The sequence below is a fragment of the Balaenoptera borealis genome (genome assembly GCF_965194805.1).
Source record: "Balaenoptera borealis genome assembly, chromosome: 2".
Lineage (NCBI taxonomy): Eukaryota > Metazoa > Chordata > Mammalia > Artiodactyla > Balaenopteridae > Balaenoptera > Balaenoptera borealis.
Window position 1 is genome coordinate 162,082,335 of NC_138867.1, and position 19,336 is coordinate 162,101,670.

General features: G+C 38.9%; 1 protein-coding gene across 1 annotated transcript in view; it reads left to right on the top strand.

The window, feature by feature from the left end:
- The window catches only part of LOC309623750 (ELKS/Rab6-interacting/CAST family member 1-like), a 191,751-nt gene that overhangs the window by 148,765 nt on the left and 23,650 nt on the right, over nt 1-19,336 (top strand). The window contains 2 exon segments of the mRNA XM_082380889.1: nt 545-685; nt 6,433-6,626. Coding sequence (XP_082237015.1) covers nt 545-685; nt 6,433-6,626 — 335 coding nt within the window.

The window sequence follows — 19,336 nt, forward strand, 5'->3', positions numbered from 1 at the left end:
AAATGATTGTTGACCAATTAGGTGACTTAATAGACTTTGATTTTACTTTTGAAGAATCTTGTCGATGTCACCTAAATAGCAGAAATGCCTAATGCCTTGTGATCAGATAATAATGAGCTTTAGGAACATTCTCAGGGTTTTCTTTCTAATATCTTTAGGAAAATTTATGGGAATTTGTGTTTCTAATAGAATGTTTCTTCCAAAATTAGAAGAGAAGAAAAAAGTCAGTGTAGCTACTAAGGTTACTGCTTACATTCACAAAGCTTGATCTACTTCCATTTATTTTGTGGGAATGGATATGTATTGGTAGAGCTCTTTAAGTCACTATTCAGTTGGTATTTCTTGGGAATTCATTCTGTTTTAGTTAGAACTTGAAAGCCAGAGCTAATGTTGTTGTTCTGTATTTCATGTTCTTGAAGTGGAAATATGTCAGTATATGCTAATGGAAAGAAACTACAAACCACCAGGAAAATAAATTTAAGAATTTAAATCTCCATTTTGTTAATAAATAGTATTTATTCTAGATGTATGTTGCTTCTTTTAGGCTTCACTCTTGGATCTGAAAGAGCATGCTTCTTCCCTGGCTTCCGCAGGACTGAAAAAGGACTCACGGCTTGAGACACTAGAAATTGCTTTGGAGCAGAAGAAGGAAGAGTGTCTGAAGATGGACTCGCAGTTGAAAAAGGTTAAAGAAAACTTTTCCAATTTCTTGCTTTGCTTTATTTATTTTTTTTAAGTTTCTGCTTTATAACAAAGTGAATCAGCTATACATAAACATATATCCCCATATCTCCTCCCTCTTGCGTCTCCCTCCCATCCTCCCTATCCCACCCCTCTAGGTGGTCACAAAGCACTGAGCTGATCTCCTTGTGCTATGCGGCTGCTTCCCACTAGCTATCTGTTTTACATTTGGTAGTGTATATATGTCCACGCCACTCTCTCACTTCGTCCCAGCTTACCCTTCCCCCTCCTCGTGTCCTCAAGTCCATTCTCTACATCTGCGTCTTTATTCCTGTCCTGCCCCTAGGTTCTTCATAACTTTTTTTTTTTTTTAGATTCCGTATATATGTGTTAGCATACGGTATTTGTTTTTCTCTTTCTGACTTACTTCACTCTGTATGACAGACTCTAGGTCCATCCACCTCACTGCAAGTAACTCAATTTCATTTCTTTTTATGGCTGAGTAATATTCTATTGTATATATGTGCAACATCTTCTTTATCCATTCATCTGTTGATGGACACTTAGGTTGCTTCCATGTCCTGACTATTGTAAATAGAGCTGTAATGAACACTGTGGTACATGACTCTTTTTGAATTATGGTTTTCTCAGGGTATATGCCCAGTAGTGGGATTGCTGGGTTGTATGGTAGTTCTATTTATAGTTTCTTAAGGAACCTCCCTACTGTTCTCCGTAGTGGTTGTATCAATTTACATTCCCACCAACAGTGCAAGAGGGTTCCCTTTTCTCCACACCCTCTCCAGCATTTATTGTTTGTAGATTTTTTGATAATGGCCATTCTGACTGGTGTGAGGTGATACCTCATTGTAGTTTGGATTTGCATTTCTCTAATGATTAGTGATGTTGAGCATCCTTTCATGTGTTTGTTGGCCATCTGTATATCTTCTTTGGAGAAATGTCTATTTAGGTCTTCTGCCCATTTTTGGATTGGGTTGTTTGTTTTTTGATATTGAACTGCATGAGCTGCTTGTAAATTCTGGAGTTTAATCCTTTGTCAGTTGCTTCATTTGCAAATATTTTCTCCCATTCTGAGGGTTGTCTTCTCATCTTGTTTATGGTTTCCTTTGCTGTGCAAAAGCTTCTAAGTTTCTAGGTCCCATTTGTGTATTTGTGTTTTTATTTCCATTTCTCTAGGAGCTGGGTCAAAAAGGATCTTGCTGTGATTTATGTCATAGAGTGTTCTGCCTCTGTTTTCCTCTAAGAGTTTGATAGTGTCTGGCCTTACATTTAGGTCTTTAACCCATTTTGAGTCTATTTTTGTGTATGGTGTTAGGGAGTGTTCTGCTTTCATTCTTCTACATGTAGCTGTCCAGTTTTCCCAGCACCATTTATTGAAGAGGCTGTCTTTTCTCCATTGTATATTCTTGCCTCCTTTATCAAGAATAAGGTGACCCTATGTGAGTGGGTTTATCTCTGGGCTTTTTACCCTGTTCCATTGATCTGTATTTCTGTTTTTGTGCCAGTCCCATACTGTCTTGATGACTGTTCTTGCTTTGCTTTAAATAACAGCATAGTAGAAAACTCTATAGTGTCCATATGGAATAACTTACCAGTGGAGTAATAATCTCCTAAAATTCAAAATACCATTTATACCTTGATTAATTCTCTTGGCATTCTTATCCTATTTTACTTTACTCCTGAGAGTCCCCAAACTCTTAGAAAATTGGCAATTCAGAGTAAGATTAAAATATGCAGCTCCTTTGTAGATGAAATGTAAGACCACAATGTAAAAATCTCAGTTATCTGATATTTTTCTTCTATTAGCATTAGGCTTCCTGGAAAGAGATAATTTAACAGTGCTAGTCACCCATACCGGTGAATATTAGAATTTGGTACAGGTATTTACTATCCATTTCATTGATTTACACCTCTCTAATATTTATATGGCAGTTTGTGGTTTTCAAAGCACTTTCATACTTATTATCTCTGAGTTACCAACTCTGATTAACTGGGTCCAGTTCATGTGATTACTGATGAGAAGGGGGCCCAGCCTAGTCTTGAGACTTGGTGGTGTTCTTTTGACATATATTGGGTGTGTTCAGCATGAACACCTTGTGATGAATCATTATTTAGGGTATGCCAGAAATGAAGTCATATTCTTAAGCTAAGGAAAGGAAGAAAATCCAGTAGCTTAAAGTTACTTTTGAATAAGTAGGAAAATACTTTTTTTGAGATTAACTAATTCAGATTTGGTAATTGACTTTTTTCCCCCTCACTAAAGAAGTGGAGGTAATTTTCTATTAAATACTGGAATATTGAAGGTAAGACTGTTAGATGTATTTAGGATTATGAAACTGAGCAGTAACTGTCAAGAGTAATAAATGTTATTCACTAATATTCCAAACTCGCCTATTTATGGCAATCCCACATTTTCTCTTTGTTTATTTTTAATCTCCTTGTTATGATACTTCTATAGCTGGCCATTTTTATGATCTCTTAAACTTTGTGTTTAGGTTCATGAGAAAAAATAAAGTTATCTTTGGGTAGAGGACTTGGTGGCTTCCCCCTCCTCTGATTTCTTACTTGTTTTTCTGCTAATTGCCATTTTACTTTTCGTATTTTCCCTTCTTTCATTCTGGACAACTGTAACTTTTCATTTTAATTAATTAGTGATGTTTTCCTATTACACTGCTCCCACAACGCCCTCCTCCAACCTAAATATAGGTTGCTCTAGAGTTTGCAATATACATTTTCACTCTTTTCTTTTTCCTCAGCTTTTTCAATGCCAAAAATTGTAGATATTTAAGGTGTACAACATGATGCTTTCATCTATGTATGCATTGTGAAATGGTTACCACAGTCAAGCTAATTAACACATTCATCAACCTTAAATAGTTACCTTTTTTCGTGTGTGTGGTGAGAACACTTTTTAAAAATTGTAGTATAATTGACATATAACATTTTATTAGTTTCTGGTGTACAACATAACAACTCAATATTTGTTTATATTGCAAAATCATCACCACAGTAAATCTATTGAACATCCATCAGTATACATAGTTATAAATTTTTTTCTTGTGATGAGAACTTTTAAGATGTATTCTCTTAGCAACTTTGACATATGCAGCACATATTTATAGTCACCATGCTGTACATCACATCCCCAGGACTTACTGTTTTGTAACTGGAAATGTGTACCTTCTGGTCCCCTTCACCCATGTCGCCCACCTCTGACTCCCCACTTCTGGCAGGCTACCGGTCTTTTCTGTGAGCTTGGTCTTTTTGTTTTTGTTTTAGATTCCATATGTAAGTGCAGTCATAATGACATTTATCTACTCTGTCTGACTTATCTCACTTAGCACGTTCTCAAGGTCCATCCATATTGTGGCCAATGAAAAGACTTTCCCCCTTTTTTTATGGCTGAGTAATATTCCTGTGTGTGTATACATACATACGTACGTACATACCGCATTTTCTTATCTATTCATCCACTGATGGACACTTAGGTTGTTGAGAACACTTTTTAAGATGTATTCTCTTAGCAAATTTCAAGTATGCAACACAACATTGTTAACTAGAGTCAATATCCTATACGTTAGATCCCCAGGACTTATTCATCTTATAACTGAAAGTTTGTACACTTTGACCAACATCTTCCCATTTCCCCACCCCCAGCCCCTGGCAACCACCCTTCTACCCTCTGCTTTTCTGAGTTCACCTTTTTCAGATTCCACATTATAAGCAAGATCTTCCATGTTTTTAATATGTGGCATTTCCTTCTCATTCTTCTTTGCAGTGTCCATTTTTCTGCTTACATTGCCCCTCTACTCTTGGGTGTTGTCTCCTTTTCCCCTTAGCGCCTTTAACTATTTTTTAAAAATATTTATTTATTTTATTTATTTATTTTTTGGTCTGTGTTGGGTCTTAGTTGTGGCATGCGGGATCCTCATTGTGATGCGCGGGCTCTCTAGTTGTGGCGCACGGGCTCCAGAGCGCATGGGCTCTGTCGTTTGTGGGATGCAGCCTCTCTAGTTGAGGCGTGGGGGCTCCGTAGTGGCGGCGCGTGGGCTTAGTTGCCCTGCGGCATGTGGGATCTTAGTTCTCTGACCGGGGATCAAACCCGTGTCCCCCGCACTGGAAGACGGATTCTTAACCGCTGGACCACCAGGGAAGTCCTGTGCCTTTAGCTATTTATCATAGTTACTTTAAATTCCCTGTCTGGTAATTCCAACATCTGTGTCAAATATATGAGTCTTATTTTTTACTAGCAGGGGCGAGAGTGGGAGAAATGCCCTTTCCCCAGGTAGGACAAAGCTCTGTTAAAATTTTTACTCCTGAGGGTCTGTCTTTGGATAGAGTACACTTTGGGCATATTTCACAATTGTTACTCTTCCCCTCCTGCAGCCAGAACCACAAGGGGATTTTTGTTGGCTCTTCACTGTGAGACCCTGGTGTGGTTCCTGGATTAAAGCCCATGAAAGTATGGGCCCCCCTAAAACCGCCGGCCCTGGGACTTTCCTCACTCGCTTGCTTGTACGTCCACACTCAGCCCCCAGCAGTTCCTTAAAATTACCACTTAAGTGTTTCTGCTCACAGCTTCTGCTCCAGGTGAGCAGATCTCAGCTTCAGCTCTGTGGGTTTGCCAGTGTCTCTTGATGTTGGAGGGGTAATTTTTCCTGTGACCTCAGTTCTCTGATAGGTCCTAGAAAACTCATTGATTTTCTGTTTTTCAACTTTTTCTTGTAAAACTAGTAGTGATGACTTCTGAGTTTTTTACATGTTGGAACTGAAGTTCCAGTAGCTTCCCGTATGGAACAGGCCTACTCATTCTTGTTTTATGAAGGTATTTGTATGAATTTTGCTGTTTAGAATAAAATCTAAAATAATAATATAATAAAAACAATTTATTAATTATATTTGGGAATCAGCTTTAGTTTTATTCATTAACACATAACTGTTTATGGAATCAGTAAGTTAACCTATGCCCAGGAATTTGAAAGTAGATCACAGAGATCTTAATTAACAATATACCTGTCTTATACAGCTTTTTCAGTTCTGCTAGATGTTGAATGAATTTGACTATTTCATCATGTCTGTTTCTAAACTTAATTTATATTGGAAATTGCCTTATTGAAAATAAAAAACCCTTTGACTTTAAAAAAATGTCTTAAAATAAATGAGAGCATATTTCCTAATGTAAGATTGAGATAAGAGTCTAGTAATAAAATGTAAGACCCAGAATAATTGTTAAATATCATATTTCAGATTTTATCCCATTCTAGTAGATAAGTGCTTCCCTAGCATTATTACATTTTAAAAGCAGGGCAGTGAAGTAAGTCAGACAGAGAAAGACAAATACTGTATGATCTCACTTATATGTGGAATGTAAAAACCAAAAACCAACCAAAAACTGAATTCATAGATACAGAGACCAGATTGGTAGTTGTCAGAAATGGAGGGCTGTGTGTGTGTGTGTGTGTGTGTGTGTGTGTGTGTGTGTGTGTGTGTGTGTGTAATGGGTGGAGGTGGTCAAAAGGTACAAACTTCCAGTTATTAAAAAAAAAATGTAACTGTGTAGTGATATTTTGTCTATGTAATATTTAAGCAGAGAAGAACCTTATAAATTGAAGACTAGCTATTAGATGTTTGATAATCCCCTGTTGAAATTGGAGTATAGGTGGCTTCTGGGGACATGGTTTGCCCACTGCCACTGTATGTATATCTGATAGAATTTGGACATTTTCTTTGCAGGCACACGAGGCAGCATCGGAAGCCAGAGCCAGTCCAGAGATGAGTGATCGAATACAGCAATTGGAGAGAGAGATTGCCAGGTACAAAGATGACTCTAGCAAGGCCCAGGCAGAAGTTGACCGCCTCTTGGAAATCTTGAAGGAGGTGGAAAATGAGAAGAATGACAAAGATAAGAAGATTGCTGAGTTGGAAAGGTAAGGAAAGGGAAGCTGAAGAGGCACTCTCTATGTTAGAGAGGTTGAAGGATGGTTTTAAAACTATGTACTTTTCGGGACATATTTTTCCAATATATCTGCCTCTCTGAATTTACTTTATTACCTACTTTTTATTCTAAGTCAGTGTAGCTTCACTGTTGCAGTCTCTGAATGGCAACACGGAGTGGGAATAGATTGGGAAGCTATGGACTTCAGCATCATTGATTGGAAAGAGAAAGTATTCATTGATTAAGAAGTTAAAGTTTTCTACTGGCTAATCAAGAGAGTGCAGATAGCCACTTGCTCTCTCATTATTTATTTATCTGTGTAAGGAACAAATGAACCTCAAGTTTAAGGAGTTAAAATTTTTAATTGGTTTAGACCTTTTATGTTGAGCCGTTGCTCTTTTGGGCTGTGAATTTTTAGACTCTGTATTGTGGAGAAGCAAGCTATTACATTGGTACATAGGTCAAATTTAGAAGGAGGGACATTTTGAGGACAAGTTAGGAGACTTGGATGTGATTTTTTATTGAGCTCTGACTTTGACTTCTTCAGAATGAGCTTTGTTTAAACAGAACCAGCCAGATAGCTCTCTTGGAATTTTCTTTGCCTTTTTTTCTTGTTAGGGTATTTTGTACGAAAGATAAAGCGTATGCCTCTTGGCCTCTTCCTTTACACCATGTATTTAACATAAATTCACAAGTGCATAGAAATAGTTCTTCCAGTAGAACTGCATTAATCACTGTATTCTGAACAGTCAGAGAGACTGGCAGTGACAGAATGAAGTCATTAATCCGTGTGACTCCTTTGAGCCTGATTCTTAGAAGTATTTTATTTTCATGCTCTTGAATGTTGGGAAGTAGTAGACTACTTTCATAAGTTGTTTACTAAGTTTTAAATTTTTAGGATATTGGTAGACTTGATATTTTCCCCTAGAAGTAACTTTTTCCTCTTGTTCTGTACCCATAGAATTTTGATTTTCAAAAAACTAAAAGGATAAAGTCCAACCCTCACAATGCTTCTTCACTAAGTTGAAAGTGTGAATGAATGAGCTGATCACCTACTCATTTGTTTCCTCTTATTTTGATATTAACTCTATTCGTGTTTTCTGGTCTGGTTCTGGATAAGATGGGTGGATAAAGTTCTTTAAGTCAGAATTAACAAATTATCAGAGTCTCAAGATTAGATTATGTATGTTTTTTGTACGTCTTCCCTGTTTGCACTGCATCTTTACCCCCAGCACACGTGCACGTGCACACACACACACACACACTCTCTCGTTACATACTTACATAAGTACATGCCTTTCTTTGCTTTTGTGTCACCCTGAAATCAACAGCAGTACTTCATAGATGTAATTTATTTTTATTTTATTTATTTATTTATTTATTTTTTGAAATCAGACTTTTATTCAAATCTTAATTTCATAGATTTTAAAATACGATACTTCTGATGGATTAGTGACTTCCCACTAAATGTATTTCAGTCTTTCAGAAAAGAAATTTCTTGATAAAGTTTTATTTTTCAGTTTGATTTTTTTGTGTTAGAACTCTGCATTGAAATTATTGCTTGCTATTCCAGATACCTTGCTTGAAAAATGTTTCAATTCATTTTTGGACCCAGTACTGATTTTGGGAGATGGACGTGATTTGAACAAGAGTAAGAAATAGAATTAAATCTATATTTGATATCCAAAGCACACCAGATAGCTTTTATTAGCCACTATATTTCTCACATTTGGGGAGAGAGTTGTAAATGATCTGTTCTTTCCACAGAATATTACTTATAAATTTGAACAAGTACTATAGAATTTTGTCCTCTGGTCATGTAACATTGTAATCTTCTTTTAAGATTCGACACACAGTTTCCTGGCTACCGAGAAAAGAAACAGTTTTAAAAACTCAATTGCTACTGGCTTTGTAATTTGTTATTGAGCAGCATAGTTTAAGAGGGGAATAAAAGATGATTGGAATTATTTTATGCCTTTTCTTTCCAGAGTTTTAGTACTGAGCTGCGTGTGCGTGGCTGCTGTGTTTCTTACTAACCGTTTGCTTCTTATGTTGCTGTTCCACTGTTTCCTGGGTGTGGGTGTCTGGCTCCCTGTCATTCCTCATCTGAGTTTCGTCACCTTTCTTTTGGCGTGTCTTATCCTGGTCCTATTCCATTGGGGTTTTGGTCTCTGTGTCTGTCTGTGTTCATGTCCCTCTTGGCCATGCTGTTTCCCAGAAAGCCAGCCTCCCGCACTTTGTACCTTCCACGCCACATTTCTGTCCCTGCACCGTCGGGGGGGTTTGTTTGGGACTTCCTGGGAAAGTGAGTGTTAAGTAAGGCTACAGTTGTGTACTCGAGGAGTTGCTGCTGCCACTCTTGCTGCTGCTGGGGCTTGCTGGGGGTTTTGCTTGATCAGAATTAAAGACCAGCCGGTTATATATCCAGTTGAACAGTACCTCTTAGGTCCATTGCTTGTGGATAAAGTATGTGTTCTCTCTGCTAAGATTCTGATATTGTTGGATATAATTGTCTTATTCTTGGTTTCTAGCCCATCTTTTATGTGGTGGTTCTTTTGCTGGAGTGCCCTTTAAGTAGTAGCCTCTCAGGCGATGCAGCTGTAGTGCCACACCCTGATTCAGGAAGTAGCATGCATTTTTACTGGGTGTTCAGCCACCTTCTAAGTGCAAAAATGACAGCAGAATGTTATCATTGGGCTAAAGAAAATTCTTATTATTCTTTTAAAATTTCCTAGTACTTATGTAAGATTCTCCAATATTAATAGGTTTAGATTAACTCATGAAGAATTCCCAGACTTATTCTTTGTGGTCTTGAGAAAAATAGTCCCTTACACTGCTCTTACAGAACAATGGTAGTTCCTGTCAGATGATTTAGTGTTGTACCAGTGTCTTGAGCTACTGCAATTTTAAAACGAGGATTATGTAGGCCTACCCATACATCTGCAAATACAAAATATTTTTCCCAATTAAATCGAAGAAGTACTATTTCTAAATTTATATTCCGTACTGTGGTGTGTATCAGTTGGAGTTCAACCAGAGAGGCAGAACCAGTAGGAGAGATACATACATATGTTTATATATATATGATACATATATATCCGTTTTATTACAAGGAATTGTCTTGCATGATTGTCAGCAGCTGGCTAAGCGAGTCTGAAATGTGTATGGGAAAGCTGTCAGGAGGAGATCACCTGCAGGATAGAACTCCCGTGGGCATGGGCCAGAACGGTGGTCCGCAGGCAAAATTTCTTTTCTTTCCTTGGGAAACCTGCTTTTAGGGCCTTCCAAAGAATTGAGATAGCCCACTTCGATTATCTGGGATAGTAATCTCCTTTACTTAAATGGATTGTAGGCTTTACTTATATCCGCAAAATACCTTCATAGCAACATGTAGATTAGTGTTGGATTAAGTTAACTGGGTGCTGTAGCCTACCCAGGTTGACACTTCAAGAAAGTCATCACCTGGCGGTTCTGGATAGTCTCCACAGATGATTTTAAGGGAGAAAATCATAGTAAAAACAAACCTAAAGATTGACGTGTTATATAAGTAGATTGATTTCGATTAGCATGAGGAACCCAAAATGTAAATTGGATATTTCTCTTCTCAAGTGAGCATATTATGGTTTCTATTTAGATGCACGATGAATAGCCTTTTCTTTGGCATAATGTTTAAAATGTTTAGTAATGTAGGCTGATGAAATTCTGATAGTAGTATCTTTTCAGACTCCTGAAAGAATTGCTTGTTGTCTGCTCTTTCACTCATGTCCCTTTAGCTAAATACCCATGCCATGGCAGTATACTGGGAGCATTATCCCCCGTGCATAATTTTGCTTCTGTATTTGCTTTATTACCTTTTTTTTTCTGATACAGAAGCACTAATGAATCTGCAGAGTTTGGTGTTTGCACTAGAAATCCTCAATTTTTACTCTAATGTGAGGTTTATTTAAATTACATTCAGCATCCCACTTAGAAACTTTTATGTTTGGAGAATGACACCCATCTTCTGATTTTTCACATAATTTAGGTATCAAGGATTGCCTTTGGTTTATGAAAGTTAGGAATTTTCAGTGATGTAAAGAATAATAGAATATTATTGTGTAACTTAAATAATTTATAAGAAATTTGGATTTACTGTATTTCCTGATTTGTGGGAATATAAAAACTGGAATTTTAATGGATGTAGATTTCATTTGGGGTTGTGTTTTGAAATTTATAAGAGGGATTAAAAGATGAGAAGAAAGGACATGTTTTCTTAGACATGTTTAATCTTTGAAAACCCTAAAGTTCTTTTTATTCCTTATTCCTTTTACCTGGTTACTCTCCCTTTAAATATGCATCTCTAAAAACACTACTGTTAGTAAGATTTGTAGTTATCAAGCTCTTGAGAATAATAGCCAATCTGTGAGTTTAGTTTTTCTCTCCGTAACTCACTCTCCTCTTTGCCACAAAGTATATATCCTTTCCTTCTTCATTAATGAATGAATGAATTTTTCTACTTATGAAGGCTCTTATTTGCTGGTCACTGTTCTGGGCTCTGGGGACACAACAGGGAACAAAGCAAACAAAATCTCTGCCTTCCGGGAGTTTATCATCTAGCCTCAGAAGACGAAAGCTCCAGCAAGGAGCGGACTTTTCCTCTGTAGGCAATGCTGGCAGAGGCGTTCTTCCACAGCTTGCCGGTACCTAGAAATTTCAGTGAGGAGGTTTCCATTTGCGGTCTGGTTGAGCTCTCCTGGGAAGTCATACTTAACATACTCAATTAATGTGTGCCCCAGGATGCAGAATTATTACGGAAAAGGGGCTTCTTGTTGAACTTCAGACTCTTAAGTCTGGTCTTCTAATTTTTGTGACCAGTATTAAATGATAATGGCTTGAGAGGTTGTTTGGATAGAAGGCTAGCAGGTTGTTTTGGATCCTAGGCTCCTAATTTTAGGTCCTAGAACTGTAGCGTAGATGGAGATGTAAAATGGAGAGGGAAAGCCAGGATAGTGTGCTGCTACTGGTACTATTCTGACAAAGGCAAGAGAACCAGGAATCAGTGTTGTTATTTACATACATACACACACACACACACACACACACACATACACACACACATATGTATAGGTACATAAGCACATTTTGGGGCCAGTCTCGTAAGTAGATTTATATTAGGTTTTTATTAGGAGGAAACTTAGTTTTTCTGCTTTGTGATGGTTGCTTTCATTTTCTTTGCTAACTGTCTTTTCCAGACCTCATCTAGAACTATTAGTTCTAGGCTTTTACATCATGATTAAACTTAAATTTTGTGGACTAGCAAGAAAACTTAACCTGTGTTTATAATGTTTCCAAGGGAACTACATTCTGGTTTATAAACAACTGGCTCTATTAAACAACTGGTATATGATGTATTCATAAGATTTGGAGCTGCTTGATTTTTTTTTTTAAAGCAAGGGTGTTCCCAGTTTGCTCAGAATTCAGGCTCAAGGTAGTTAGCCCCTGAATTAACTGTCTAAATTGCTACAGCAGTAACTGTTAACCTCATTTTGGTAAGTGAGAGGAATCTATACTTCTGTAGTTCAAGATGAACATAATGAACTGAGCTTGAACACAAAGAATGGGGTCGTTTTCCCATCATGCCGGGAGTGAGATTTAGTCTGTGGAGTTATTTGCACGCGTGCATGTGTAAGAGAAAGTACTTCTCTGGTGGTATTTGGAGAATTTAGGGAAGATAGTTGCTAGGCTTAAATCCTCATGGCTCGAGGATATGACCTTTTAAGTTTTTTTATTTGCTTTTAAAGCTTACTAGTACCTGAAATTTTATGTAATGAAAACGGAGTTATTTTTACTTTTTATAAATCTTTCAAAATGTGTTGGCAAACTTAGAGTTTACAAGATATTTCCAACTTTTGGTCTGATATTAGTAGATTTAACTCTTTGTTTTCTTTAAAACTGGGCTTTAGAATTAGGAGGTGAATGCTTTTTTGTTATCTGCTTTTTCTGAGTATTTTCTCTTTGACTAAAATTTTCTTTCCCCTTATTCATTTGTGGGGATTTGACCCCTTTTAATTGTTATCTTTTTTGGGGGAAAAAAAAAACTTTACTGACCTCTCTTAGGTAGTAATGTCTCTTTCCTTTTTTTTTTTTTTGTGTGTGTGTGTGTGCTTTTGTTATAGTATCTATCACATTCTGTCCCAGGACTGTACATTGTTGTGGGCCCAATAAATACATACATTAAAACGTAGAGACACAGCTCCTTTCTCATTTTACTGTCTAATCATCCCACATTTCTTCACTTTTATCTTTCCATCCCCCACACATTCAGACCGTTGATCAAGCAGATGGAGATTTAATAGTCCCTTATACCCTTGTTTGTTATAGTGAATATATTTTTATATTTGTTTCTTCTATATGTTTGTAATATGTTTACCATTGCCCATATACTTTTCTTTCTGTAAAAATATAAGTAAACGCATATGCATTAAATATTCTTATTTAATATAATTCAGTAGGATTACTTTTCTATCTGCAGGTTAAACAAAAGTATAGATAACCTCTCTCCTCTTCTGTCACAGTGAAATACCAATTCTAACTTGTATTTTTACATTTTAACATCACTGAAACTGGGATACGTGAATAAATAATGGCGTGATTTAATTGGTATATATTTTTTTATTTCTTGGTAATACATAAAGTAATGGCACATCTTCTTCCTTTGGTGAATTGATATTGAAGATGTGCGCAAAGAGAGTGAATAAAATTATTTCAGTGACTGGGGGTGGAAGGAAGTATTTCCAAATTAACGTTATCTTCTCATGTATTCCATTTTAAATGTGTGTAGCCAGATGAATATGTTTACTATTATCATTAGATATTTGACTGTTTTAACTGCATCCTGAAAGTTTATTTGCTTAGGTTGACCTAAAATTTTTGTTGACATTTTCATTTGGAAAGTGGGTTTTATGTTTGTGATTTTATATTGGTATCACAGTACATTCAGGCATCTATGGCACAGTATAACCTGAGAATATAAACCTACATATTTAATCTTCATATTTGTAAATATTTTTTCTGTAAAGAAATCCCGAATTGATCATTCAGCTTAATGTCTTCAGAAATCTCCCATAGGGAAATTAATATTAAGCTGTATATAGATTTGGCGTAAACTAGTATACAATTGATGAGGAAAATGGTTCCTTAAAGCATTTCCTTACTTTTAAATTTATAGTCATGTATCTTTGATCCACGAAGGACAGTGTTGGTGAATGTGGTCTTGACGTAGCTGGAATAGAGGAGAAATGAGTGTGGTGATTGTGTGTGCTTTCTTGAGGGAGAATGGGTTGTGTTTAAAAAAACGAAAAGAAAAAGGGAAAACGAGATGCTGCGAGTGTTGTAACGGAAGGCGACTGGTTCTTTATCAGATCCTGCTGGCTTCAGCTTGCTTTCTGGGGGGGGGCCGCTTGTTTCTTCCTTCGTCCTCCTAGATGAATTTCACTGATTTCATTTAAAAGAAGAATAAATCACACCGCTTTACATAGTCAGTTCTATTAGGCCATCTTCCTAAAGTTTCTTGTGGGCACAGCACCTTATAATTTATTACAGTCTTGATAGAAATTTTGATGGTTACCTCAAGTTTTTACTTGACACTGGAAACATTAGAATTATATATAGTTATTCTATATGCAGATTTTTTTTCTCCTAAATTTATTTCCCAAGAGCTAAAGTTTGATGCCAAAGTGAAATATGACTCCTGAACTGTAAAATAGTTAAAAAGATCCTTAAGGTTGCTCACTCTCGACAGGAATAAGCTTAATTTTTCTTTTTTCAGGGATTTTCTCGTGTCTCATATAAAACTTTGCATCTATATGAGATTTCAGTGAGTGTCATCACTGATCTAAAATTATTCTAACGTAATGTGTCATAACCAACAAAAATAAAAAAGATCATTGGGAACAGTCATTTAGATAAATGATTGGCCTCTCTTTGACTTTGAACATTGTCTGCATTCTACACTGTTTTCCAAATGCCAAAGATCCGTGGATTTTTGTAGATCCCTTCAGGAGTCTGTAAGCATCATAGGACATATAAAGTATGTCCAGGAGGTGTGTCAGCAGACCTACATTCCTCTCACGGATCCACCACGTATTTGCTGTGTGGTTGTGAGGAGTTTTGTTTGTCATTTTGTTTCTCTGTTTTTCATCTATTTATCTTATGTGATGGCGATCATAAATCTTGTTATCCTTGCCTTTCATTATTCTGGCAATGAGTTTTAAAAAACTCTCGTTTTAGTACTGAAATATTAGAAAACATTAAAGTGCAAGTTGAAATGGTGCTTGCATTCAAGAAATAAACTTCTTGTGTTAGATTCTTAAAGTAAAATTTAGATCCTGAAGGTGAGCTGGATGGCACTGGCTGTTAGAAGTCTTAAGTATTTGGAGGATAATATCGATACTACTTTCAATGAAATTGATTAATTTTTAAAAAGGGAAAACTGCCTGTTGTTATGAAAAGCAGTAATGAACGTCAGGGGCTTCGTGCTAAGGTAGGAATAGGAATCATGGCTACTTTGCATCTCTTTCTGCTGAGCAGTATTGGAAATGAATTGATGTTTATAGAGCCATATAGTCTTCATTATTGCTTTGAGATTGCGCCTTTGGGGGTGGATTTGATAGATTTGGAATGAGAAATAATGGGTGTAATTAAGGAAACATTATTTTCACATTTGAGAAAATTATTTCAAAATTTTCCAAATGAATTAGAGTTCTGTTTTCTACAGAATAACTGAAGCTGTCAGTGTTTTTGTACTTTTGCTCCTGGATGACTTGGGTCTAAGACATGGACTGGGGTGGGTAAAGGAGTTGTCAGTTCTAAGATGGGTGTGTATAGCACTAAGCTGACTGACGTTGTAGGATCACAGTTAGCTACTTAAACGAGAAGGGGAGCAGCTAGCCTTCTTTTCTTTTCCTTTGTGTTTAAGAAACTACTTTTTTTCCTGCCCTAGGAAATGGTAAATTTTAGACAAAATTTGTTCTTTTAGAAACTTACATTAAGGTACAGTGGTGTAATCTAATATGAAAATACACTTGTTGAAAATCTGAAATGACTAATTTTTGTTGCCAGTGCAGAATCTGTGTGACTCCTTTCCCTTCTCTAATCCTGTGCTTTATATTTTGTCTATGTCTGTGAATAATATTATTTCTGAATATCGCCCTCACTAAGTTTTTTCTAACGTTCTCTTTCACACTTTCTTCCTGGGTTTGTTGTTTCCTTCAGTCTCACCTCAAGGTCAGTATGCTTGTCCTAAAACAAAGATATGTAACAGAACATTGTATACTAACGTTGTCTTGAATTCCTATAAGCAACTGGAATGATGGAACTTATCCCAGGAATGAGATGTCTAGAAATTCAGTTATGAGTGCAGAAGATGTCATGAATCTTAGATTTATCGGAAGAGTGGATTCACAGTTCTGTGCTTCAAAAGATAGTGAGAGTGGTCAGAAAGCGAGAATCAGACTGACCAAGTTTGGACTGAGAGAGAAACGAAGATGAAAGGAAGCCACTAGAGGAATGAGGAGGTGAAAAATATTGCTTTAATTTTATTCTGTTTTCATCCAGAGACATTCTGGCTGTTATAGGGAAGATTAACCAAGATGGCAGAGTAGAAGGACGTGCTCTCACTCCCTCTTCGAGAGCACCAGAATCACAACTGGCTGCTGGACAATCATCGAAGCCACTAGAGGAATGAGGAGGTGAAAAATATTGCTTTAATTTTATTCTGTTTTCATCCAGAGACATTCTGGCTGTTATAGGGAAGATTAACCAAGATGGCAGAGTAGAAGGACGTGCTCTCACTCCCTCTTCGAGAGCACCAGAATCACAACTGGCTGCTGGACAATCATCGACAGGAAGACACTGAAACTCACCAAAAAAGATACCCCACATCCAAAGACAAAGGAGAAGCCACAATGAGACGGTAGAAGGGGGCGCAATCACAATAAAATCAAATCCCATAACTGCTGGGTGGGTGACTCACAGACTGGCGAACACTTATACCACAGAAGTCCACCCACTGGAGTGGAGGTTCTGAGCCCCACGTCAGGCTTCCCAACCTGGGGGTCCGGCAACGGGAGGAGGAATTCCTAGAGAATCAGACTTTGAAGCCTAGTGGGAATTGATTGCAGGACTTTGACAGGACTGGGGGAAACAGAGACCCCACTCTTGGAGGGTGCACACGGAATAGTGTGCACCATCGGGTCCCGGGGGAAGGAGCAGTGACCCTGGGGGAGGCTGAACCAGACCTACCTGCTAGTGTTGGAGGGTCTCCTGCAGAGGCGGGGGCTGGCTCTGTTTCACCGTGGGGAAAAGGACACTGGCAGCGGAGGTTCTGGGAAGTACTCTTTGGCGTGAGCCCTCCCAGAGTCTGCCATTAGCCCCACCAAAGAGCCCAGGTAGGCTCCAGTGTTGGGTTGCCTCAGGCAAAACAACCAACAGGGAGGGAACCCAGCCCCACCCATCAGCAGTCAAGTGGATTAAAGTTTTACTGAGCTCTGACCACCACAGCAACAGTCAGCTCTACCCACCATCAGAGCCTCCCATCAAGCCTCTTAGATAGCCTCAACCACCAGAGGGCAGACAGCAGAAGCAAGGAAAACTACAATCCTGCAGCCTGTGGACCAAAAACCACATTTACAGAAAGACAGACAAGATGAAAAGGCAGAGGGCTACATACCAGATGAAGGAACAAGATAAAACCCCAGAAAAACAACTCAATGAAGTGGAGATAGGCAGCCTTCCAGAAAAAGAATTCAGAATAATGATAGTGAAGATGATCCAGGACCTCGGAATAAGAATGGAGGCAAAGATTGAGAAGATGCAAGAAATGATTAACAAAGACCTAGAAGAATTAAAGAACAAACAAACAGAGATGACCAATACAATAACTGAAATGAAAACTACACTAGAAGGAATCAATAGCAGAATAACGGAGGCAGAAGAACGGATAAGTGACCTGGAAGACAGAACGGTGGAATTCACTGCTGCGGAACAGACTAAAGAAAAAAGAATGAAAAGAAATGAAGACAGCCTAAAAGACCTCTGGGACAACATTAAACGCAACACCTGCAGAGCTGGTGCCCAGGCAGGGTGAGCTCTGGAGGAGAAGGCTTCCAGGGTCCCCAACAGTCTCCGCACGGTGGCCCATCCGGTGCCAAACACCTGCCACCCACAGCGAGAAGTCCCAGAAGAGTTCGGGCTCTTTGTCCTTGGGCCGGGTTTCTCCACGGGCTGGGCTTGCCTGTGGCCCCCGCCCCACCCCCGCCCCCGCCTGCCCTTGCTCTATGACACGTACAATGGAATGTCACAGCACCAGGCTGAGCTGTCCAGTGCGTGCTAGACCTCGAGAAGAGTTAGAAGTTAGGGAGAAGCTCTCCCACTTTCACTCTCTTTTCTCAGATCAGGCAGGCAGCAGCTCTGATATGGAAGCTATGGACACCACACCTCCTTCCCAGGCTGGCATTGTCCATTCTGCCCCTGTTTTCCCCAGCCCCCCATTTACGGCTTCGGCTGCCATTGGTCATTCAGCAGGCGGCACCTCTGACCCCGAAGCTATGGACACCACACCTCCTTCCCGGGCCGTCACTGTCCATTCTGCCCCTGTTTTCCCCAGCCCCCCATTTACGGCTTTGGCTGCCATTGGTCATTCAGCAGGCGGCACCTCTGACCCCGAAGCTATGGACACCACACCTCCTTCCCGGGCCGTCACTGTCCATTCTGCCCCTGTTTTCCCCAGCCCCCCATTTACGGCTTCGGCTGCCATTGGTCATTCGGCAGGCGGCACCTCTGACCCCGAAGCTATGGACACCACACCTCCTTCCCGGGCTGTCATTGTCCATTCTGCCCCTGTTTTCCCCAGCCCCCCATTTACGGCTTCGGCTGCCATTGGTCATTCGGCAGGCGGCACCTCTGACCCCGAAGCTATGGACACCACACCTCCTTCCCGGGCCGTCATTGTCCAGTCTGCCCCGTCTCCAAGTAGAACTACTACCCATTTCACACCGCTGCTCCAAGTTCTGGGAACACACCACCCAGTGGTAGCAATGCCTCAGCCCGTGCCTCGACTCAGTCACCTGAAACGCCGGCCAAAAGATAGACCAACCTTTCAAAGTTATGACAGAAAGCTGAGTAAGTTTTACGCTTGGAATTGCAATTACTGTTATTAACAAGCACAACTGTAGTGCTTAGACTACAACAAGTACTATTCTAAGTGCTTAGCAAATATTAACTCACTGAATCCTCATAATGGCAACCCTATAGGTATGTAATATTCACCTTTTTTTGGGGAAACTGAGGCCCAGAGAGGTTGAATAGCTTGCCTAATGCCACACAGTAAGTAGGTGGCAAAAACCCAGGACTAAAACCAGACCGTCTAGACTTTCATCACTTTGCTGTGTCACCTTATTATAAGTTGTGGTTAGGGAAAGGACTAAACTGACAAGACTCTGAACTAGAGAAGGGAGAAATGAGAAAATGGGTGATCCTAAAAACTAGAGAGGATTTAGGCTCAGAAATTTCTGGTGATGAGACCCGGAAGAACAAGAACTTGGTTGGAATATTAACTTGGGGTAGTATCTGAATCCATCGAGAAATGGTCTTGTTTTCTTTAAAATTTAGAAAGGCCAGTTGGATGAAGATGAATGAAAAAAAAAGTAGAAGGGAAAAGAGGAA